Source organism: Diabrotica virgifera, chromosome 10, assembly GCF_917563875.1.
Source record: "Diabrotica virgifera virgifera chromosome 10, PGI_DIABVI_V3a".
NCBI classification, from domain to species: Eukaryota; Metazoa; Arthropoda; class Insecta; order Coleoptera; family Chrysomelidae; genus Diabrotica; species Diabrotica virgifera.
Window position 1 is genome coordinate 27419562 of NC_065452.1, and position 26444 is coordinate 27446005.

The 26444-nt window shown below is 33.6% G+C and overlaps 2 protein-coding genes across 3 annotated transcripts in view; one reads left to right on the plus strand and one right to left on the minus strand.

Moving 5' to 3' along the window:
* LOC126893004 (trichohyalin-like) lies at positions 1 to 14588 on the plus strand. Its single transcript, XM_050662940.1, has 2 exons — positions 1 to 2147; positions 14574 to 14588. The coding sequence occupies exons 1-2, from the start codon at positions 408 to 410 to the stop codon at positions 14586 to 14588; spliced, it is 1755 nt and encodes a 584-aa protein (XP_050518897.1). The 5' UTR covers positions 1 to 407.
* LOC114346982 (protein grainyhead-like) overlaps positions 11136 to 26444 on the minus strand; it is a 306307-nt gene continuing 290998 nt past the window's right edge. For both annotated transcript variants that reach the window (XM_050663330.1, XM_050663329.1), the window contains one exon: positions 11136 to 26321. In XM_050663330.1, the coding sequence (XP_050519287.1) occupies positions 26304 to 26321 (18 nt within the window). In that variant the 3' untranslated portion in view covers positions 11136 to 26303. The remainder of the gene's footprint in view (positions 26322 to 26444) is intronic.

The window sequence follows — 26444 nt, forward strand, 5'->3', positions numbered from 1 at the left end:
ACACGTGTCTGCAGTTGCATTCCATCTTTTTATATTGTTAATTTTGTATTCACATTCACATTGCGAGTTATTTGCCAATGATTTTTCTTTTCTATGTATATATTGTTATGACAGTCCCGTAGATTTATCCTACATTGAAAAAGTCCCTTGACGTAAAAGAAGAAGTAGTCACGTACGAGAATGTTCTGGATGTCATGGAATAACCCAGAAATGTCTGGTGACGTCCAGAACGTCAGAAATCTATATAAACATACGTGTTTGACATTTTACAGTTCAGTTGTAATTGAGTATTTAAAGTTGATAGTTGTCATTGAGTTTGTATTGTAATTGAAGTTAAATAAAGTATTTTAAAGAAGTTGTAACATTGGTGACAGCGGTGGGATAAGAAGACATTAAGTAATTTGTATATGGTCAATACAAGATCTACTAAATTCGAGAAAGAAATGGATACATCCGGACCACCAGAATGGTTTTTAAAAATGGAAGAGTTGAAAGAGAAACGTAGGCAAGCAGAGAAAGAAAATGAAGAGAAACGTAGGCAAGAAGAGAAAGAAAATGAAGAGAAACGTAGGCAAGCAGAGAAAGAAAATGAAGAGAAACGTAGGCAAGAAGAGAAAGAAAATGAAGAGAAACGTAGGCAAGCAGAGAAAGAAAATGAAGAGAAACGTAGGCAAGAAGAGGAGGAGAGGCGTAGACAAGTAGAGGTAGAAATAATAAATAGTTTGTCACAAATTCAAGAAAATTTTACATTAGAGGTAAGTCAAATTAATAGTAGAATTGACACATTAGAAGAAAAACAAAACTATTTAGATAATACACTAGAAAAGCAACAAAATGATTTAAAGCAACAACAAGATAATTTAAAATCTAGTTTAGAAAGACAAATAGTTATGTTAGAACGAAAAATTGATACCAAAGCTTCTTTATCTCGTATTGTTTCAGTAACGAATGTCGAATCTGAAACAGCCCCTTCATCTTCACATCCCCTAAATCTTCTTGAATCAGGCACAATCAGAAATAGCAAAATTTTGAAACCACCTACCTTCGATGGCCAAACAGCATGGGAAACGTATCGTTTCCAATTTGAAGCTGCAGCAAGAGCAAATGGCTGGACTGAGAGAGAAATGGCAGCTTCCTTGGTGGTGTCGCTTCGAGGCCAGGCAGCAACCGTCCTTCAATTTCTTCCTCAGGATTCACCTAGTTATGACTCACTTGTTCAAGCTTTAGAAACAAGATATGGCCAACAACATCTGAAGCAGGTTTTTCAAAGTCAGCTTAAAGTTCGGTATCAAAAACATAACGAGAGCCTACAAGAATTTGAAGCTGATATTAAAAGATTACTACATTTGGCATACTCTCAGGCACCTAAAGATTTTCTTGAACAAATCGGTATACAGGCATTCATAGACGGACTACATGATATCGAAATGCAACAGGCTCTCCGATTACAACAACACAAAACGCTAAATGGAGCACTAGTTTCAGCCCAGGAGTTTGAAGCGGCTAAAAGTATTTCAAGATCTCGCCCAAGATTAAAAGAAATAAGATTTCGAGAAGATGAAGAAGTCACTACCACAGATAATCAACAACCTATTTTGTCCCAGATGTTGAAAATACTCCAAAACCTTCAACAAAATCAACAAAAAGCTCAAAATCAAAACAGAAGATGTTTTAACTGCGGAAGAATGGGACATCTAAAATCCAATTGCAGAAGCCGATCCCAAGCACGAAAAGAAGAATACAAGAATGAGATCAGAAGGTCGCCTAGTTCGACATCCAGAAGCCCATCATATAGTCTCACTAGAAATGATGGTAGATGGTCACTAAGAAACAGATTTCCTACAACTGACCATAGAAAGGAAGAAAATACACTGGAATTTGAAGTTAGCCATTTGAAGGAACAACTAGCGATTAGTAAAAATAAAATAGAAAGATTAAGAGAACAGGTGACAATATTGCAAGAAGAGTGTAAGGTAATTCAAAATAATGCAAAAACTACACAGTCCAATCTGGAAAACGAATGTCAAAAACTGATGAAAGAGAAGAATGTGTTAAATAAACAATTTCAAGAATACCAAAATGCATTAAATGAATTACAAGTTCAAAGCCAACGTCAGCTAGCACAAAAAGAGAATGTAACCGAAGAAGTTAGTCTGCGGATGACCACAGTTGAACAGCAAGAAGATAATGACCAGATTTCTCTGGAAAACATTAAGAAGAGTCAAAAGAAAGATAACGACTTAAGAGTTATACGAGATTGGCTTAAAAATGGAGTAAGACCTCTTTGGCAGGAAATATCTAAATACAGTCGAACTATAAAGGCGTACTGGGCTCAATGGGAATCCTTGCATCTTTCGAATGGTTTGTTATATCGGAAGTGGGAAAGTTCCGATGGAGTACGTATAGTTCAACAGGTGGTACTGCCAAAATTACACATTAAAAGTGTGTTGGAAGACCTTCATAGCAGCCTGTCTGGAGGACATTTTGGAATAAAAAGAACACTGGCCAGAGTTCGAGACAGATTTTATTGGATCAATTGTCGCCGAGATGTAGAAGAATGGTGTAAGAAATGCGATTTATGTAACGGAAGAAAAGGCCCTAGAACAAGAAGTCGTGGTAAAATGGCACAATATCTTTCCGGAGAGCCTTTTGAACGACTTGCAGTAGATATTCTCGGTCCACTCCCGCTGACAGAGAGAGGAAACAAGTACTTAATGGTTGCAATGGATTATTTTTCGAAATGGCCTGAAATTGCACCCCTTCCTAATCAAGAAGCGACTACAGTAGCAGAAGCATTTATAACACACGTCGTATCAAGACATGGAGTCCCTTTAGAGTTGCATTCTAATCAAGGTCGAAATTTTGAATCAGAATTATGGCAAGAATTAATGAAAATCTTGGGTATATAGAAAACTCGAACCACGCCTCTCCATCCACAATCAGACGGAATGATCGAAAGACATAATAGAACTATTTGTCAATACCTCTCAATGTTTGTTGCTGATAATCAAAAAGATTGGGATACCCTAATACCTCTATTCCTGTTAGCCTACAGAAGTTCTGAACATGAAGCAACCGGTTATTCTCCATCAATGATGATCACCGGAAGAGAAATGAAGCTTCCTCAAGATCTTATTTTCGGAAAATTGCCTACCTGTGAAGAAGAACCTTCATCCCTGACGTACCTAGAAAGCTTAAGAGAAAAACTGGAAAAAGTCCACGAATTTGCTCGTAAAAGTTTGAAGCTTCAAAGTGATAAAGCCAAGTCCAGGTTCGATGTGCAAGCTACTGGGACAATTTTCGAAAGGGGTGACCCAGTATGGCTATACAATCCCACACGCAAGAAAGGACTTTGTCCGAAACTTCAACGAAACTGGGAAGGCCCGTACACCGTCTTAAAGAAAATAAATGATCTAGTCTACCGCATCCAGTTTTCAGCTAGAAGTAAACCCAAGGTAGTTCATATCGAGAGACTAGCCCCATATCATGGAACTGATCCACCCTGTTGGCTTCAACCAGACCCTGATAGACCAGTTATTCGAGGCGAATAACTATAAAGGAGGGAGCAGTGTTATGACAGTCCCGTAGATTTATCCTACATTGAAAAAGTCCCTTGACGTAAAAGAAGAAGTAGTCACGTACGATAATGTTCTGGATGTCATGGAATAACCCAGAAATGTCTGGTGACGTCCAGAACGTCAGAAATCTATATAAACATACGTGTTTGACATTTTACAGTTCAGTTGTAATTGAGTATTTAAAGTTGATAGTTGTCATTGAGTTTGTATTGTAATTGAAGTTAAATAAAGTATTTTAAAGAAGTTGTAACAATAACTAATGAGTCAGAAACACGTGTCTGCAGTTGCATTCCATCTTTTTATATTGTTAATTTTGTATTCACATTCACATTGCGACTTATTTGCCAATGATTTTTCTTTTCTATGTATATATATATATATATATATATATATATATATATATATATATATATATATATATATATATATATATATATATATATATACCGATTGGGTATTTTCTTATGGTTGGTTTGCGCATTTAATAAGAGCAACAAGGAGACATGTATTTATTATACATTTGAAACGGGTTAGAAGATATGGGACGAACCAACTATAAAAAATAGGGAAGGGTCGCCGAAAAATTTCGCGTCGAAGGTATGGCTTTGTCAGACAGCGTTGCCAAAGTTGGAAATTATCAAAAGAAAATATTAAAGTAGAAAAAATAATATATTTAACTTTTTGTAAACAGATATAATAAACAAATTATTTAAAAATAACAAAATATTGTTTTCACCCATTTTTAAAAAATGTGAAAACGTTGATTTATAATTCAACGATTATTTTTTTACTTATATTTTTCTTTTAAATAATTTGTTTAGTAGATGTACTTATTTGTTTACAAAAAAATAATATACAGTGATGAGTGCACTAAGAACCGGCAAAATAACGCAAAAAATGGAAAACATAATACGTTGTGAAAAAAAAAGAGATGAAACGAGTAGAGATGTAAAATTATCGATAGGAACCTATAAATTTACATTACATTACATAGTTTCCCACCTTTAGACATATCTGAGGAGTATACCTAACAACTCTAACTGTGACAGGAGAATTTCATAAAATTCTCCATGTTTTCTGTCACAGACGTCTAAAGAGGGAAACTATGTACCTAATGTAATGTAAATCTATAGGTTCCTATCGATAATTTTACACCTCTACTAGTTTCATCTCTTTTTATCTCACAACGTATTATGTTTTCCATCTTTTGCGTTATTTTGCCGGTTATTAGCGCGCTCATCACTTTATTATTTTTTTTTTCTACTTTGATGGATAATTAATTACGCATCGTCTGTCTCTCTCAGAGACTTTGTAAACACAACTTTTCTGTCATTAGATAAGACAGGACAAATGAGCTGTCGGATAAAAGCTCATGACCCAAGGATCTTATTAAGGTGAGAAGTTTGACCTTACACTTCCAGTTTTAGAGTTGAAACTTGAAGTACTATTTTAAAGTCGCCCCAATATTATAAACGACTTCTTATTAGACGCGCTTTAGCAAGACGAAAACCATTATATTCTTCCGGCTTTATGCAAGTCTGTCCTTCGGTCTGTCTGTCCGCGAATATAACGCCTACGTTATTAAAACACTCAACTCCGGTGGCGAGATAATATAGCAGGAGACCTGAAAGCTACGGACGTGGAGAACTGGACAGAGATTGCTAAAGACAGAGAAGAGTGAAGGCATGTTGTCGAGTCGGCTAAAACCCATGAAAGGTTGTAACGCCATGGAGTAAGTATGAGGTGTCGAATTAAGGATGTTATTAAAGCTGAGAAATTGGACCTCACACTTCCGGTTGCAGAGTTGAAACTGGAAGTAGTGTTTTAAAATCGCCGAAATAGTACAAGCGACATATTATTCGATGCGCTTTAGCAAGACGAAGACAAGGTATTAAATTAGAGCTTATAACCCAAAAATGGCATCAGAGTTGCAACCGGAAGTACTATTTTAAAATCACCGAAATAGTACAATACATTTGTTTTCGTCTTGCTAAAGCGTGCTAAATAATACATTGCTTGTAATATTTCGGCGTCTTTAAAACCGTACTTCCGGTTGTAACTCTATAAACGGAAGTCCGAGATCAAATTTCTTACTTCTAATACCATCTTTGGATTATAAGCTCTCATTCAACACATCATTTGTCATTCTATCTCTTTTAATAACGTAAGAGTTATATTCGCGAACGGACAGACGGACGGACCTACTTGAATGAAACCGGAAGCATCTTGCTAAGGCGCGTCGAATAATATGGCGCTCGTACTATTTCGGCGACTTTAAAATAGTACTTCTAATTTTAACTCTAAAACCGGAAGTGCGATCAAATTTCTCACCTAATAACATCCTTGGGTTAAGAGCTTTCACTTTTGGCGCCTGCCTCGGTCCCGTATTTTAATGGGGCCCGGAAAGATCACCAAACAAAACATGTTTATTACAACAAAACAAATTTTCAAAATTCTTCCATTTTACGAACAGGCAATGATAAATGATAACCATAAAAGTTATAATTAAGTGGATAGGCTCAAACTTTCGGCTTCAATGCTCTTTAAATGCATTCATTTTTTCGAATCCTCAAAAAAACTAATAAATATTTTAAAAAAATTTAGACGCAGAATGAAAGATTACATTATTACCGAGGGCCGAATGTCCCTTAGAATAAATAAAAAGTTTCTTTTGAATAAGATATGTACTTAAAATTAAAAATCACACTCAATTTTTTCTTTTTTTCACCCCTGTAACTCATTAAAATAAACATTATCGAAGATTTCAGGGCCCTCGGTAGTAACGTAATCTTTCATTCTGCGTTTAAATTTTTCAAAAATACTTATTAGTTTTATCAGGCTTCGAAAAAAAAATAAATGCATTTAAATAGCATTGAAGCCGAAAGTTTGCGCCTATCCCCTTAAACAATTTAAATATAAATTTTATTTATCGTTAATAAAAATTTTATTTTCTTGTGCAACTATATTTCTATTAAATAATTAATAAATTTAAAAAAGTTATTATTATTATTAAATTATATTTAGGGGCCCGAAAATTGTGTAGTGCCTCGGGCCTCATTTGAAGTAAAATAGCCTCTGCTCGTTTGTCCTTCCGTCTGATCTAATGACGGAAAAGTTGTATTTACAAATTACAAAGTTTCTGGGACAGGCAAACTTGCATAATTAGCCATTAAAGTAGAAAAAATATATTAATTTTTTTTAACAAATAGTGTACTAACCAAATTATTTTGAACCAAACGTTGAATTATAATTTTTTTAAAATTTGCGAAAACAATATTTTTGTACTGAAGTTTTTTTCCTTTAAAGAATTTGTTTATTATCTGTTTACAAAAAGTTAAATATATTATTTTTTCTAGTTTAATATTTTCTTTTGATAATTTCCAACTTTGGCAACGCTGTCTGACACAGCAATACCTACGACGCGAAATTTTTCGGTGACCGGTCCTATTTGTTTATAGTTCGTTCGTCCCATATCTTCTAACCCGTTTTAAATGTATAATAAATACATGTCTCTCTGTTGCTCTTATTAAAGGCGCATACCAACCCTAAGAAAATACCCAATCGGTATATATAAACCGTTATTAGGCATCAACGCCCAACGGTAGGGATCTATGGAGGAGTATCCCCAAGCCGCAAGCCCTCATCCCTTGCCGTACCGCTCCTCCATAGACCGATCAGACGCCAGTTTATATTCCAGACCAAGTCGTAGATTCTATTGAATTTTATACTACGACGTTGGCCTTTTTATTAATTTCAAATGACCGGACTGGGGCTCGAACCACGATCGCAAATCCACTAAACTTGTCGATCGACTGCGCCTCAACCAATTTGGCCGTCCGATCGACATAATTATTTATTATTACATAATTATGTACCTTACGCCCGTATGGTATTATAATATCACCCTGTACAAAAGATGTTTAAAACTCATTCAAAGTCATTAATCCATGTAGTATCTGTTCTTGGATTCAATAACCGCAAGTAACATTGAATTGTCATGTTTTGTTATTATTTAAATGTGTATATAAACATTAACTCGGTCGAGAAAGATTATTATGATTATTGATGTAGTTGGAAGGTATTCACGTATAGGATAGGTCAAGTAATATTATAAACAACTTATGTAGTGAATCATCGACTTCGAATTAAATATAATGTTATCGGAAAACCTGAGTTTTAATTAATTGAGACCAGAAGGCATAACATCACACTATTTAATACATGGCGATCCTGCAGACTAGGGGAGGTCTTCTGAAAGGAGCAGAGATGGCGGCACCAGCTTGGAAACGGAGACGGCGAAGATGGACAGGAAACCCAGTGAGCGACAGTGTAAAGACAAAGTGGAAATAAAATGTAAGTAAGAATGTCTATCTTTATTAAAAATGCTTCCCTCGTTTTATATTATTATTGAACATTGAATATTTATCTTTGCTGATATTCGAATAACTTATGAAGTATCGATTTTTTTTTAAGAATATCTATAAATTTTGAAATATGAAGTGATTTTTGAATTGAATATTTTTATAGAAGTTTATTATATATGCTATTCTTGAATTTTTATTGAATTTTAAATCTTTATTGAATTTATTTGAAAAATCTCTATCCGATTTCGATTTTTTAGTACGGTTATTTTTGAATATTGTATGGAATATCGAATTTTTTCCAAAAATTTCTATCGAAGTTTGAGATATAAACTTATTTTGAATATGCTATTTTTTTTATTGACGAATATGTATACTATTATTAAATTTTTATTAGCCAGTTGTTTTTATTATTGATATTTATTGATTATATAGATACATTTTCATCGATTTTGTGTTAAATTTTGTATGATATGAACCTGAATTAATATTTTTTGAGTGATAAATGATATTTTTTTAATAAATAATGATTAGTGATGACATACGATAAACATTGCTATAAGCAAGATATATATTTTTAACGAACCGACCTGATGCGTCGAGATAAATAATTTGGAGAAGATCTATATAGATAAGAAGAAGAACTAACAATATTATAAGCTAAATATTATGAGGCAACTAGAGAAATAAGAAACCCACTGCTCTTGTCAAATTAGGAAGGTACTAATGATTTATAGAAGCTTGAAAGCTTATTAGAGACCCACTCTGTGTTTTGAAGGGTACCTATTTTATTCATGATTATTCGTGAATAAACAACGGCCTCAAAGCAAGGGATTGAGGTTGTGATATTTTTAGAAGAATTTTAACCGCATAAAGTACCTATTTCGTTTTTTGAGTTAACTATACCACCTCTATGGTGCGTACAGATCAGGGCGAAAATTCGGGTTAATATTGGCGGAGAACTAAGACATCCGAGTGAAACCTCTTTTATTAAGGTAAAACGAAGGTATCGGAGCTAGTATATGAAGTGATGATTATGATGTTATATGAAATGATATATGAGATAAATGATATATGATTGTTATATGAAATATGTATATGAAGATGAATTATGTACACTGTAGAAGTGTTATTATGTGGAGGAAAATGAAGAAATATATAGTTGTAGTACCAGACAAGAAGAATAAAAAAAGAGAATTTTTAGTAAAATATGTGGGAAAAATGAAAGAAGACACATAAAAATTGCAAGAAAAGAAGCAAAATTAAGAAGATACTAAGCAAATAAGTAGCTAATCATTGAATTATGTTTAAGAATTAAAGTTGTAATTTTTTTTGCTCTAAAGTAATGTAAATTATAAATAACTTATTTTTAAATGTATATAATGAATTCAGGTTAAATTTTCGCGGAAAATGGAAGTGTTTGAATTAAGGATAGACAATATCTTACAATAAGTGTTAGTAGATAGTAAGCAAAGGGACACAAAAAGTGAAGTTCTTAGAGAGATTACATTTTTATTATAGGTACATTATTTTAAAGTTAGTAAGACATATATAAATAAATCAAAAGAAGACTGAAACAGGAATTATTCATAGAGTAAAGGATACATTTTTTTGACTTATTCGAGTAATATTAGTTTAGCTTAGGACTTTTAGTTAGATACGAGATTTTTAGTTAGGTAGATTAGATTATTCCCCTGCTTATAGGAGATGCATATAGGCACTAAAAGAATATATTAAAAATCCCGATAGGTTTAGTCACTGTTTTTATGTGGACACTGTTTTGTGAATGGAGAAAAGACTAAAATGCAAGACGGAACAGAAAGTGAATTAGTGATAATAATAAACAATTTTTAGGATTAAAAAAAAACTCTGAAACGTACCATGTTACAGTTAGTTAGGATAGTTAGGAAATTTAATTTTTGAAAATAGTATTAGGTAACCATAAACATTTTTGTAAAAGGGAAAGAGGAGCATCACATTTTAAAAATATATAATTTTAACAAAACGGGGAGGTATGGTATTATAATATCACCCTGTACAAAAGATGTTTAAAACTCATTCAAAGTCATTAATCCATGTAGTATCTGTTCTTGGATTCAATAACCGCAAGTAACATTGAATTGTCATGTTTTGTTATTATTTAAATGTGTATATAAACATTAACTCGGTCGAGAAAGATTATTATGATTATTGATGTAGTTGGAAGATATTCACGTATAGGATAGGTCAAGTAATATTATAAACAACTTATGTAGTGAATCATCGACTTCGAATTAAATATAATGTTATCGGAAAACCTGAGTTTTAATTAATTGAGACCAGAAGGCATCACACTATTTAATACACCCGGTTTCATAATCAGTTAAAGTGAACTTTAAGTTTTAAGTTGGTACCCTTGTCAATGCAATTCATATGGGTAAATGTCAACGTTAAAGTGAACTTTAGTTAATGTTCACTTTAAGTTGATTATGAAACCGGGCGTTAATAAGTAATAGTATATTATTCAACGAGTATGTAATGATGGGTATTCCTCACGATGATGAAGTTTGCTCTCGTTATTCATTAGAGTGAGTAATAGCCATTACATGTGAGTAGAATACTATACTTTTCCTACGACCTTCTTTTTTGTTTCATTAGTAGAAAAATTATTGTACAGTAGAGCGTCGATTATCCGAACGTCGATCAACCGAACGACCGGTTATCCGAACTCTCGACTCCCGCACCCCGCATTCGAGTACCGAGCAAGCGTTAGTAATTAACGCTTAAAATATCTTCAATTTTCTTCAATATTGTATTCAAAAATATGTTGTTGCAAAGACTGCACTTTTTTGTTTAATTGATATTGTCATTATCAAGATATAAATAAATATGTAGGTATATAAATATGGCTTTTATTCACTTGTGGATGAAAATGTATGACTATATCAATCTAATTCGATTATCCGAACAAATCGGTTTTCCGAACACCCATGTCCCCCAATTAGTTCGGATAATCGACGCTCTACTGTACTTTTAAATGAATCGTTCATTTATTGATAAGTTTAACAAAAAAAAACTAAAATAATTTTTTACTGCTTTAAAATTTAAAATAATATCTTGCCTGTTATCCTTTGACTGATGATAGGCAACCTAAGAATGTTTCCATTAGTTTTGGCCTTAGACACGAGTGTGTATGTGTGTGAAATAAAAATAAAACTTCAAATACATAGATACTTTTATTTATAAAATCAAGACGTACATTTATAAAAAAGAACCTTAAATAATATTGCGAATATATTCCTCATTGTTTCACTATCTTAACCTAAGTCGAATGGTGGTCAATGAAGACAAGTCATCGATTATAAAGATCTTATAATCTCTTTCGTATGTATGGATGCAGAGAGCTATCTAAAAAAATCTAGAACTACTCTAAAATCATAAAACTGTCTTAAAAGATTTTACATATTTTTATAATAAATTATTCAAAAGGTAAGAGATTTATTAATCAGATCAGTACCATGTAGAATTTTCTAAAATAGAAAAATTCCTTTATAAAAATATAGTGAAGAATTGTACCTCAAAAGCGTAGTTTACTCTGAACATGCTACTTTTTAACCATTAGTCAGGTACATTTTGAATTCTTGTAGGTATGTAAGTAAATAATCAGTAAACTGATGTAAACAAAAGAGTAATAGGTAAATATCCTACATAACTAATTTAAGGTCAGATCAACAGTTAAGGTTACTTTACTATTAAAAACCTAAGTTAGTCTTAGTTGACGAGAGGCACACGCACTGTTTAGAATTGAGGCCAACTGGTCTACATACGATATCTGTAAACTAAGATTCAAGTTTGAAAAATAATTTGGTTTAAACTAAAGCTTTGATTGCTTGAAATGATAAGCAATAATCTACGGAACACATTAAAAAATATTGTTCTCTTATTTGGTGTTTTTATCTATTTTTATTCTGACATTTTGAGTAATTGGTTTTCTTTGGTTTCTATGATTATTTGGTTTATTGTTCTATACAATTTTTCGTAGACAAAACTCTTGCTAATAATTTTTATCGTACGGTTGGCCTTTTAGGTTGTCATGTACTGCCTTAAAGTGGATAAACAGATGATCTGTCATTATTCTCTACTCTATCACATTTCAATACCTATACAAGGTGAGGCAGATAAAGGGCCTATTAGAAATATCTCGAGAACTAAAGGTAAGAGAATCAGGAAAATTGGAATACAGGGGTTTTGAGGTATGACCTATTTAATGAAAATATTTTGGTCTCTGCTACTTCCGGTTATACCGGAAGTTGATTGTAACTTCGTTTTTTTTAAATGGGACACCCTATATATTTTTACATTTCTCGATTCTGCTCGATGTCTTCTTTCTTAAAATATGAGGTTTTGTAATATTATACAGGGTAGTTTAAAAGATAATTACGGTTTTTTTATAAATTTTGCAGCAAACTTCACAGCCTGTAGAATTGTACTGATTTTATATCAAAAACTCCATTTATGTTCACGTGATTTTTAATATAATCTACTATTATTAAAAATTAATAATATAGCGAAATGTTTAATTTTAGTATACAGGGTTGGTCGAAACTAATGAGTATTTTCTAAGTTTTCTTAAATAAAACACCCTGTATTTTTGTATTGTAATGAAATGATATTTTATAGTACTTTGTTATTTCTTGAGCATTCCCTATACCTAACTGCTTTAATTTGTAAGTTATTCGTAGTTCTTTAAGCCAAACATTAATTGTAACAAAAATTACGTGAAATTTTATTAGGTTTACCATGAAAATATTCAATCATAAATAATTTTTCGAAAATAAACACATATTAATTTTAACTGACCCTTAATTTATTAATACTGGTTGATATATCAAAATACCTACGTAGTTAAGATTGTTGGTGCGTTTAATATTAATAAAAACATATAATATTTTATCTAGTTGGCTATGACTTTGACACTAAATAATATATGCTTAAACATTTGCATTGCTTAAACATTCTACTGTTTTTGGATTTTCAGTGGCTTTGCTACCATTACTAATATCAATTTTTCTAATGCGGAACTGATTCAGATGTTTTTATGGTCTAGGAGAGTATAACAAATAAAAATGTGCTATTAGCAATAAGAATTTATCATCAGCAATTCCATGATAGATGACAACCAAAAAGAAAAACTTTTCAAAATTTACTAGAGCGGTTTCAACGAAATGGAGATTTAGAATACGAGAAATCTGATCGAACAAAAACTATTGTAAATAATTAAAATGAATTATGTAAATGTTAGTGTCACTGAGAATCTGCATATTGGTATGAACGTCCTCGTAATCTAAGTGTCTAATACGTCGAAACTATTCTAGCAAACTTTGAAAAGTTTCTCTTCTTGGTTGTCGTCTTAAATTCTTATTGCTAGTAGTATATTTTTGTTATACTCTCCTAGAACAAAAACTTTACTAATCAGTTCCCCATTACAAAAATTTATATTAGTAATGGTAACAAAGCAACTGGAACTATAAAAATAATATTTGTAATGTCTAATGTTTAATCAAGTTTAGTGTCCAAGCCATAGCCAACTATGTAGAATATGGTTTGTTTTTATTAATATTTTATGCAACAACAATCTTAACAACGCAGGCATTTTGGTATCCCATCCAATATTAATAAATTAAGGATCATTCTAGATTAGCATGTATTTATTTTCAAAAAATTATTTATGATTGAATATTTTCACGGCAAACCGAATAAAATTTCACGTAATTTTTGTTGCAAGTAATGTTTGGCTTAGAGAACTACGAATAACTTACAAATTAAAGCAGTTAGGTATAGGGAATGCTTAAGAAATAAAAAAGTACTATAAAATATCATTTCATTACAATACTAAAATACAGAGTGTTCCATTTAAGAAAATACTCATTCCGAGTTTCGACCAACCCTGTATACTAAAATTAAACATTCCGCTATATTAATAATTTTTAATAATGATGGACTATATTGAGAATTACTTGAACATAAATGGAGTTTTTGATATCAAATCAGTACAATTCTACAGGGTGTGAAGTTTGCTACAAAATTTATACAAAACCGTAATTATCTTTTAAACTGCCCTGTATAATATTACAAAACCTCATATTTTAAGAAAGAAGACATCGAGCAGAATCGAAAAATGTAAAAATATATAGGGTGTCCCATTAAAAAAAAAGGAAGTTACAATCAACTTCCGGTATAACCGGAAGTAGCAAAGAGACCAAAATATTTTCATTAAATAGTTCATACCTCAAAACCCTTGTATTCCAATTTTCCTGATTCTCTTACCTTTAGTTCTCGAGATATTTCTAATAGGCCCTTTACCTGCCTCACCCTATATATTATTAGTTTCTCGTACTGAATGTTAGTTAGTATTTTGTAAGCTATATTTTCATATTTTCTATCTGGGATAATTTGCATCCTTCTTGATCTGGCATATCAGCTGATTATCTAATTTAGGGTGTTCCTCTATTTTATTCATGATTCAATTCACTCATATTTAAGAGTGCCAATCTGACAGTATATTATTTGTAATATTAAAGCAACCTTTTATCAGAAGAAATATTGAAAAATATTGAAACATTTAACTTGCTTAATTTTTATATAATTATTTTAGAAACGATACTGCTAATTAAAGGAGTTGAGATTACAAGACAATTATGTTTACTACGTTAAAAGTCAGCTAAATGCAACGATACATTTTAGGTATCTCTAATAGTACTATGCATTCAGAAAAATATTTTTTATGAATTACTTCCAGTACGTACTGTGGGAAAAAGACATTTGACCTTCCCCTACAAATTTCCCTCTTCAAAGTCAGTGTAGTGAATTTGAAATGAAAGGGAAGGTATACAATTTAGTTAATCAATTATAATCAATTTAACATAATTTAATAATCAATTTAAAGTTTAATATGTATAACTAAAAATATTAAAATCAAGGCGAGTAAATGTCTAACGCGAATATATGAGCAAAAGTAACAAAACCATCTTTTCTTTTTCGTTGTCTCATTTAGCTGAAAGAAGTAGTTCTCTACTGATTTAAGAGACTTGGGTTGTATATAACATAAGTCCTATACACGGTCTAGAAAGAAAACTGAATATGGTAATGGCCATAGATATAGGCAAATATCTAATAGTTGGCTGGAAGGCGGTTCACTTGTAAGCTCCTGTCCAACTTAACTGGATTTAAACTATTAAAATAGCCTTATAACGGTCAGAAGCAGAGTGAAATCTTACGATGATGATGTTGAAACAACTTCTCCCTAAGTTGAAAAATCCTTAAAAGAGAACGAATAATACCGACCAAAACGGTTAAATACATACATAGGAGTGATGTTGGACACAAATAGTGCCGAACAAAGCGCAACAGCATTGGCAATAATTATGCCAAATATAGGAGGTCAAGGTACCTACGGGTAAAAAAAGGATTGTGATCGAAGTGGTACATTCCACAATCCTATATGCGGCACCGGTGTGGCGTCAACTAATAAACAAACAAAAGAAAAGAGATTTTAGAAAGAGAGAGACAATAGGGGTAAACATAAGTAACATAAGCAATAAAGAGAAGAGATGGGAAAGGGTATCTGCGCGCGCGAGAGAAAGGTCTGGAAAGACTTGCCAGGCATCCATGGAAGATAATCCGAAACCGGACTTAGTCTCGATATTCGTGATCTGGGAGTAGATATATCTAGTTGTGGAAAGAGAGTGTAAGAAAACAAGCAAATAAAGGAGCTTAAATTATGTGAGATTAGATGGTAAAGTGCGTATATATAGAGCCTGTGACAGAGCAATAATAGAAATTATAGCAGATTCAGCAGAAACAAAAAATAATACTTAGAACTCCAGACATAAATACACAATACCAAATATCAAAATAAAACATCTCTGTAACACCACATTGTAGGATTGGGAAGACAAGTATCAAGTCTTATAGCTTTAATATCGAACAAAAACAGGCCTAAGGCCTAATATAAGAAGAAAAAGAAGAATAAGGAATCAAGAAAAGTTGTGAAAAAGCAGACGAAAAAATGGAAGTAACTTACACCTTTATGAAACATTATAAAAGTGGAATCAAACTGTGTAAAAACACTGATAATTTAAAAAACAGTACTTAAAAGCTGCTTCATTATAACAACTATTATTAAAGAAAAAATAAGTATAGCGCAGAAAAATTTATATATTTCGGTTTTGTAGCGCATGGAGCATGAATTCACTAAATCAATGTGGATGCATTAACCCGTTGAGATATCGGGCTGTTAAAAAATAAATTGAGATTTATTTAAGGAGAAGCAATAGTAATAATAAATTTTTTACATTTGTAGGAAGACAAAAAGTGAAAAAATTGGAGGAAAAAAGGGTGAAGCACAAAATGATGGCGAGACCAAATAATAAAATAAAACAAACAATTTCAAAAAACTTAAGCGAGGATCTAGAATCTAGACGATTGTGTGGGTAGTACAACTGCAACAATGAGATATATTATAACAGATATATTTTTTTGCGTTTAATACATCTTAAGAGGTTCACTGATATTTTCGATTTTTTTAAACAATGGTTGGAAGTTCATAAGTTCTAAACGCATAGTATTTTGTTTGTCATAATTTTAAGGATATTTAATATCGAAATCTTATAACCTATCCATTACCTAAAAATAATATTTTATGAATTTTTAAGTTATTGCACATTTTTATATCGCATTTCCGTGGAAAAAGTTTCATAAGTCAAAAAAAATTAATTATACTCTTGATTTTTTACATTTTATACTAATCTACAGTAGGTACTTGTAAAATATTTATTCGTTTTCATAACGTGTAACTTTCGTAGATGCATAAGCAACTTTAGGATCAAGAACTGTAGGCTTCTGCTGCCGGTGTTTTGTGATGGTAACCGTTTTTTGGGGTTTATGAACTGTGGCAAGTCTTAGCCACGCCGCACACCAAAGAAACATGAAACGAAAAACATGAAACATGAAACGAAAAACATGTTTCATGAAACTAAAACACTGCTAAACAAATCTCAAAGTCCGCCTACCAATGAAACGAGTGTGATTCATGCTCATGACACATTTTTATTTTCGGAGAGTTTCATAAATGGCCGGATATATATTTGTTTAGCAGTGGTTTATTTCCATGAAACGTAATTTACGTTTCATGTTTCTTTGATGTGCGGTCTGCCTAACAATTCCTTCTTCCTGGCATTTCATCTGCAACTGCGGCAGAAATTATTAACAAGAATACGGCAACGGTCGTATGTATCGTTCACTGATACGAGCGATACTGTCTGGTAAAATCTTTCACATTTGTAAACGAAATGCCAGAACACAATAATTAATAAAAATATATAATAAAAATCAATAATAATAATTCATAATTCGTAATAAATAATAATAATTAATAATAAAATAATGTACCATTACAACTTTAGAATCAATTCACATAATTTAGGATTGACCCATTTGTGATTTAAAAAGTAGTAAAATAAATAGTTCTTGAATCTAGATCGCCCCATCACTTTTTAATTTAGATAGTTTAATCAACTGAACCAACATTTTAAGTTTAATGAATTTTGACTCGATTCAAGTTCTCTGTTTAACCCAGATATGACAATACCAAAAGGCACCGTTAGGAAAATATTCCAATTTGCGGTTGCAGAGAACCTGTATGAATCGAGTCTGTACTAATACAGAGTATAACATTAGTAAAATAAGAAAATCTACGGTTTCGTTTTGATTTAAATCTGTCTCCCTCCATCCCCCGATAGTACTATTTCTAGGTCTACCTGTTGTCAAGGAGGGTCTGAGGAAGACAAATTTACACCATCACGGCCGTAGTTTCTTGATATAAATTAAAACAATTTATATCGCAGTATGGTTAGAACGCCCTCTCACGGGGAATAAGTGAAATGAATTTCGAATCGCCTCAAGTTCTCTGTTTATTTCTGTAAGATTTTCTTATTTCACTAATGCCATACTCTGTATTAGAGTACACAGACTCGATTCATACGGGTTCTCTGAACCGAAAATTGGAATATTTTCCTAACGGTGCCTTTTGGTATTGTCATACCTGGGTTAAACAGAGAACTTGAATCGAGTCGAAATTCATTTCACTTATTCCCCGTTGGAGGACGTTCTAAGCATCTTCTTCTTTTAGCCCGTTTCCATTCAACTTTGGACATATTCCTTCCCCAAATCTTTCCATTTCTGTCTGTCCTTGGCTGCGTTTTTCCGGTTAGTTCCTGCAGCTTTTACAATATCGTCCTTCCATCGCATCTGAGGTCTTCCTCTTCCTCTTCTTCCTGTCCACGGTCTCCAGTTTCTAACCATACTGCGATACAAATTGTTTTAATTTATATCGAGACACTACGGTCGTGATGATGTAAATTTATCTTCCTTATAGCCTTCTTAACAACAGGTAGACCTAGAAATAGTACTATCGGGGGATGGAGGGAGACAGATTTAAATCAAAACGAAACCGTAGATTTTCTTATTTTAAGTTTAGTTAATACATATAACCTCTCCTGGTAAACTTCCAAATACAGCTTCATCTTATTCAACTACTGAACTTAAACTTACAAGAAAAGCGAGCATGGTCAGAATCCAGAACGTTCTTTCAAGACCCCTCCACTGCAAAAATTGACTAAGAGAGAGTGATGAATAAGTTGTTGGATATGCAGATGATATCGACATCACAGCTAGGTTCACATAGTCTCTGACCGATACATTCCGGTTATTAAGGGCATCTGGACAGAGAACTAACTGGGATTAAATATAAATATCCCAAAGATCAAATATATGTGTCGTACTAGGTCAGTCTAGGTAAGTAACACAACTAGATAGAAGAATAATAATTGATGATTTAGAACTGCAAGTTGTGAACACCTTCATATACCTAGGCTCGATGTTGACTAAAGATCAGATAAGGGCAAGAACAATAGTGCTTGCTAATAAGTGTTCCTATGGCTTGAGCAGATAGATCGCCTCGAAACTACACAGAAAACTAAAGTGACATCCTATATACACTAATAAGACAAGTGCTAAGATGTGGAACAGAAGCGTGGTCACTTACACAGGAGGACAAGAACTGTTTAACCATTTCGAGCGAAAAATCCTAAGTAGAACATATGGAAGAATAAAAGAGCAGGGTTTGTGGCGCAGGCGTTGCAACTTTGAGTTGTAAGTATGAGTTTCGGAAAACCTGACGTTGTAAAATTCATTAAGGTAGCAAGCCTTAGGCGAGAGAAAGGTGCAACAATCAGAAAAGTTTATGAACGATAAGGGGCGGTTGGACAACGAGCCAGACAAAGACCGAGACTTACGTATCACGACTACTTAGAGGATGATTTAAAACCTATTGGAGGTAGAGCATGGAGAAAAGTTGCCAGAGACAGGGGTGAATAGAGGATTGTTCTGAAGAAGGCTTTGGCTCATAACGAGTTGTGATATCACGATGATGATGAAAACAGTTCTAGAAAAACTAGAAACTTGTAAAAACGCTCAACGTTTCTGTTAAACGACTAAAACTGGAACATCTAAAACCAATGATGCAAAAACTTAAATAAGATGAGAATAATGTCATAATTAAAATTTGGCGAAATATATCTTGACTCTATTTGACTCTGTCTTGCTATGATAACGTACTGTAGAAAATTAAATATTTTCCGTAATATCAGACTTCATAGTTTTATTCGTAGATTGACGTCATCAAATGAGTGAGTCAGGTTCTGAAAGTTTGTAAAGGCGGGTACACATATGCGAGCCGAACTGTTTGCGAACTGCTCGCATACGGTTCGCTAAATATATATTTATAGCGAACTCATCGCAAACTCATAACGATCCATGGAAAGCGACGAACCAACTTGTGCGACGTTTAATGTAAATGATTCATTTAATTTGTAATTTTTTCTCAAAGTCACGTTCAAAATGTATATAATGACAGCCATTATTTGTTTACTCTAAAATAACTATAAAATATAACTATAAAATAAAAATTGATTACATTTTTTTTCTCAAGTTTATCTCTAGGAACACGTCATTCACACAATCTCGATTCGACGAGACAATATCGCTGCGTACGCCGTCCAAATTGAACTGCGAATATTCTTTGTGTTCGTCTCAAAAACCGACAGGCCATGGTTCGTGACGAGTGACGAATGAACAGCTCGTAAGCGGTTCATACTGCCGTACAAACTATACGAATATAGCGTTCACATACAGTTCGGCTCGCATATGTGTACCCAACTTAAGACCAATAATCACCGAGAATATACCAGGAGATTAGTAACGAGTGGTGATGCAATAGATATGGTAGCTTGGGCTTTAAACTATGAATAATTTTTTCTTGGGTCGCAATGTTGACTGACGGTTTTATAAATAATCTCTTTTTGACTTATGGTACTATTTGCAACGTAAATACGACATTAAACATTAAAACTTTACAATGCAGCGGAGTCTTGTCTAAAATGAGTTTTGCCTAAAATGATCGCATAATACCTTTTGCGCTACATTCTTCAATATTCAAGAGGTTTTCAGAGTTCTTATCACAACACTGAGCATACATATCTAAGTCATGGCTGGTCATTATTTACAAATCTAAAGCTATATACAAAGAAAAACCCATCTTTCCCTAGATACAAGAACTAGCGGTTCTGTACAAATCGTGTTCAGATCATTTACATTTTCCAATTTTGAGATCAATGGTGACCAAGTTATTACTAAGGAGATTCTGGAAAACACTTTTTATTTTGTAGCATACTTAATTATACTCTTAAAACCCCACAATTTTCTATGATATTCGAAGATAGTTGTTTATTCCCTACGAATAGTCTAGCAGAATATTTAAAAATAACTAAATTTTTTATGTTGGTTCTTAAGGCAGATACCTATCTAAAAGTATATATTCCTAGAAAAAATACAAACAAAATCATGAGTAGGTATATTGTGCTCTACATAAGTATTGCATCTTATGAAAACAAGACAGACAGAGGCTGGCGAGTTATAGATAAACGTATATTTTTTCAAGTATCAAAGAAAAAGTAAAGAATAACTTCTGGGATGAGAGACAAAGACAGTTATTGGGGATCAGAAAGCATATGTGGTGCTTTATACATTTATATGAAATAGATTAATCCAATAGACAGATGATGAACAACAATATTCACCTTCTCGAAAAGTGAAATTATGTACCACTACAATTTTCAACTTGATTCATGACGAAAAAATACCAAAAAGAAGGAGAGAAAATACTAGCATGTTGTAGCTTCAGAACAGAATAATATACACAGATGAAGATGTCATAAACCTGAGGGAAACTAAGGGGTGTCCTCAAGGGTAGTTGCTCAAGGTAGTTGCTAACTTCAAAACAACAAAAGAATTACTACAGGGATGCCCAACGTCACCAACTATTTAAAATATTTTTAGAACACGCACTAACAACTTGGAAGACCAAATGTGGGGGTATGGGAATACCGATAAGGGACGGATTATCTCTACACATTGTGTTTCGCTGACGATCAGGCGGTGATGGCTCAAGATGAAGAGGATATCAGTTACGTGGTAAGAAAACTAAAAGAGGAATACAAAAAGGTGGGCCTGGAAATAAATATGAAGAAAACGGAATACTTAGCAATATCGGAAGAAGACGTCAAAAACTTAGAAATAAAAGGAACAAAGAATTTTAAATATTTGGGCTTTATAATGTCAAAAAACGGAACAACAGAAGCAGAAATAAAAAATAAATTGGGACAAACAAGATCTTGCATCAGACAGCTCCATAATGTAATCTGGAATAAGAACATCAAGCGAAAAACAAAATTATATATCGAACAATAGTGAGAAGCATCATGACATATGCTGCAGAAATTTGGGTCATAAACAAAAAACCCAAAAGAGGATTCTGGCAACCGAAATGGAATACTGCAGAAGATGCTGCAGTCTCACCAGAAGAGACAGAATAACAAATGAGGGGATAAGGAGAAGAATTCAAGTAGAAAAAGATGCCCTGCAATATATGGACGAGAGAAGACTAAAATGGTACGGCCACGTACGCAGAGCCGAAAACACTTGGATAAACAAGGTTGCAGAATGGAGCCCAAGAGGAACAAGAAGATGACGACCGAGAAGATCTTGGAAAAACGAGGTCTAAGAAAGGATTGGAAGACGGAGACTGGGAAGATCGAAAAATATTGGAAGTCCTGGCCGACGGAAGGGAAACGGCATTAGCTGTAGACAACCCTTTATATATATACTGTTGCGGATCAGATGCGAAATACCCTTCATTACATAGAGAATTGGTGCCTGAAAGAGAACCTCTCTGAGAACCGTTCCAAAACTAAATTAGTAACCTTCACTAATAAGAGGACGCTCATTGGACCGAGTGAGCTGAAATTATTTGAGGAGGACCTAGCATGAACCAATGGGGTCAAGTATCTAGGGGTAATCCTGGATTCCAAACTCAATTGAGGCACTCATATTAACAATGTAACCAATACGGCTAAACTAGAGTTCAAACGAAAGATAATCTGTTGGTTATATACATCAGTGATATGACTGACAGTTACTTATGGTTCAGTACTTTGGTGGAAAAAGACGGTTTTGCAATCTTTTGCAACCTTTATCACCACCAACAAAAACAAGCGCTTCTAAATACAACAGGAGCCTTGAATAGAAAAGGAACGGTATCTTTAGAGGCTATCAGAAGTCTTCCTCCGCTGGAATTATATATTTCAGCGGTAGCCTTTAAGCTTGCGATTTAAAGAAAAATAATACTTGAAGGCCCAGTTATCTATTGAATAGCCACATAAATAATACACTTGAGGAATCCATATTTATGATGAACTCAGATATGATGACACCAGAACTAATCTTCATTAAGAAGAATAACACAATAATTATACCATCAAGAGAACAAAAAGTCCCAAATATTAATGGGAACTTAATTTGGTTCACTGATGGATCTAAAACTGCCCATGATGCCGGATTTATTATAATTACACACATAAAGTTATAATAAATCTTATAGGGCTGTAACCTAGGTTCCTAGGTCAATATACATCTGTGTTCCAGGCTGAAGTTTTTGCTTTGGTGGCATGCAGTGATGAAATCATGGATGCAGATTTCAAAGCAAAGAGAATCAAAATTTTTACAGATAACCAAGCGGCTATTCTGGCAGTTAATAACCCACTCACCAAATAAAAACTGTTAAAGAACTGCAAAGATCTCCTCAACAACCTGGCAAAAGAAAGTTCTTTAATACAGGTGCCGGGTTAGAAGTCCAGACAGAGGCGGATTTAAAGATTTGCCGCCCCCGCCATTTTATTTTTTACAAAAATTTGCCGCCCCCTGAATTCTGTCGCCCTGGGCTATCATTCCGCCCATAAGTAAATCCAGCACTCAGTCCAGAACCATTTAGTGGCATCGCTAAAGAACCTGTTACAAAAGCGAGGTTCTGAAGTGGTTGAGAAGAAATCATCAAAATAAATGGACAGCCATTCAAAGGTAAATTCAGACTAAGAAAATAATCAACAATATTGATAAACAACTCTCGGACTTGGAATGAACGTACTTGCTTAAATATGTCGAGATATATCTATAGACATATACTGTTGTTTTATTGACTTCCAAAAGGCATTTGATCGTGTTAAGCACTCTATATTGATCGAAGCTCTAAAAGACATTGGCTTGGACGGCAGATATGTTCGAAAAATTGCAAATCTATATTGGAATCAAACAACATCAGTTTTAGTAGATGGTGTGGAACCACAGGCTCTTAATATTAAAAGAGGAGTACGGCAGGGATGCCTTTTGTCACCCCTGCTTTTCAACGTTTACTCCGAAAGAATTTTCAGAAAAGCACTTTCTGAAAAACAAGAAGAAATACTTGTGAACGGTGAAGTCATCAATAATTTGCGATATGCGGACGATACAGTACTCCTAGCTTCTAGTCAAGAAGATCTGCAAACACTACTTGATAGTGTCGTTGAGAGTTGTAGGGAGGCAGGTCTGGATCTGAACATACGGAAAACCAAAATACTCGTAATAAGTAAACAACAGCATATAAAACCGTCTATATATGTAAATAATACCAAACCTGAGCAAGTTGATAAAATCGTTTACCTTGGACAGCAATTAAATTGTAACGCAGAAAGTCACGGCGAAATTAGATCTAGGATAGAGCAGACTAGAGCCGCTTTTAGAAGGATGTCCAAGGTGTTATGTAACAGAGACCTAAAATTGGCATTGAGGATCCGCCTACTTCGCTGGTACGTGTTCTCGGTCTAACTTTATGGTATCGAGTCCTGGACTGTGAATAAAATCGATCTAAATCGCCTTGAGGCTTTCGAAATGTGGTGCTATAGAAGAATTTTATAAAAGTTTCCTGGGTGAAGAAGATTCGAAACTCCACAATACTAGAACGTCTCAGCAAGACTACTGAGATCATAAAAAGCATCAAGCAGAGAAAGCTGGAGTATTTCGGACATGTAATGAGAGGTCCCAAATATAGGTTGCTACAAAATATCATGCAAGGAAAAATAGCAGGCAAACGCAGTCCAGGACGAAGAAGAACCTCATGGTTGAAGAACTTGCGTGATTGGTATGGTGTTAATACAAGCATGCTATTTAGGGTGGCAGTGAATAAAATTAAGATAGCTATGATGGTAACCAACGTTCTGAAAGGACATGGTACATGAAGAGAAGAAGAACTCTCGGACAATCCGATGAACCTCAATAAACGAGCGATTAAAACAGTCACCGAAATAGTGACTGGACATTGCCGTTTCAGATAACACCTATACAACCTGGGTAAGGTGAATGAATCATGATGCAGAAAATGCGAAATGGAGGAAGAGACTGCCATACATATGCTATGCTATTGCAATGTGCTAAGTGATGAGAGGCAGGAATTCAATGGTCAAATGAGGATTAAACCAGAAAAGATCATAAAACTTTAAGGAAACTGTTGGCCTGCGTTGAGACCACAGAACTTATTAGAGTTCAATGGAAAAAACAAGGTATGGTACAAAGGTCTTACGGCCCAAGTGTCACGCGTGAACTAAGAAGAGAAAGAGGAGAACATAATAGCATGTTCTACGTTAAATATGTTAAGAAGATCCAAACGATTCCGATGATTAAGGTATATCCAGGAAATGAACAATCAATCTCCCAAAAAGTAAGGAGGACCATTGCTTTAAGAAAAGGTTTGCTTCCAGGATCTATAAGGAAAAAATAAATAAAATTCATGGATTAAAGTTTCAAAGTAACTATTTAAGATTTTTGAAATGATGTATTCAACTAATTATATAAAAGTACTACCTAACTCAATATAATAAAACACGTTACTGCATAATTTGAATCTAAATCAAAACTAAGATTATTCCCCTAGGACTGCTAACTTTTAGAAGTTATGAAACGGTCTTAAAATTGCATATATGGCACAATTTAGTAGGAAACAAATGACACATCTGCGTACCTATATGTATAAGAAGTACATTATGTATAATCGATGTAAGGTTTTTTTACAATAGTAGCCACAAATAAGTGGTGCTTCAAGAATCACCTTTCTAGATATATACCGGCCGTGTCACGACGAGCTGAAACCCATGTCCTTTTATATATTGAACACAAGAAACAGAACCGTATGCCGTGTCTATGTGAAGGCAAAAAGTCGAAATCTAACGGACTGTTTTTGTGTCATAGTGTTACGTGGTTGCAGCTCGAGGTTCCACTTCACTGGCTACTCTGAATGTAAGGAGTGCAGAGCACTATAACTATAAAATATATTTAAAATATAAAAGGTATATAGGGTATAGTGTAAAACATCTACATACCATGCTTGATTTACAATGTATTAATGAGTTCGTATGGACATAGTCGCAGCACGTTGTGACACGTCATATACGTACATCGATGTAAACCCTAAATGCTAAATTCTTAATAAACGTATTTAAATTCTCAGAAACAAAAACATTGCCACCATGTATTAAAACCTGATAACATTAGAGTTACATTGGATCTTTATGATCACATTAATATTTTATAAATATGAACGTAATCACGCCCTAATAACATAAAAACAAAAACTAACAAAAACTTAGTTTGATTATAAAATGAAAGAAAAATCCTTGTAAAAACAACATGCTAGACACTATAAACAAATAATAAAGTTTTGATCAACATCGTTCTTAAAAATACATTGTTTAAAAAACAAATCACAACAAAATCTGATTATAATATCAATGGCGGTTAGTGGTTCATCAGTTCCACGAGTGTTAAGTCATATAGATCCTCATCTACTGCCTTCAGTTCCATTAAAAAATAATCCTCGTTGCAGTAGTAGGCGACCATATCATCATCAATCTTGGCTATAATTCTGAAAAGAAAATTTAACAATTACCTATTATACATATTATAACGACACTTAACATTATCCCCGTATATGCCCCAGATAACAACAAAAACAAGGAAGAAAAGATGCTTTTTATGGACAGCTCCA

Excerpts from the sequence above, each read along its gene's own strand:
- LOC126893004 (XM_050662940.1), top strand. The coding sequence starts at position 408 with ATGGTCAATACAAGATCTACTAAATTCGAGAAAGAAATGGATACATCC.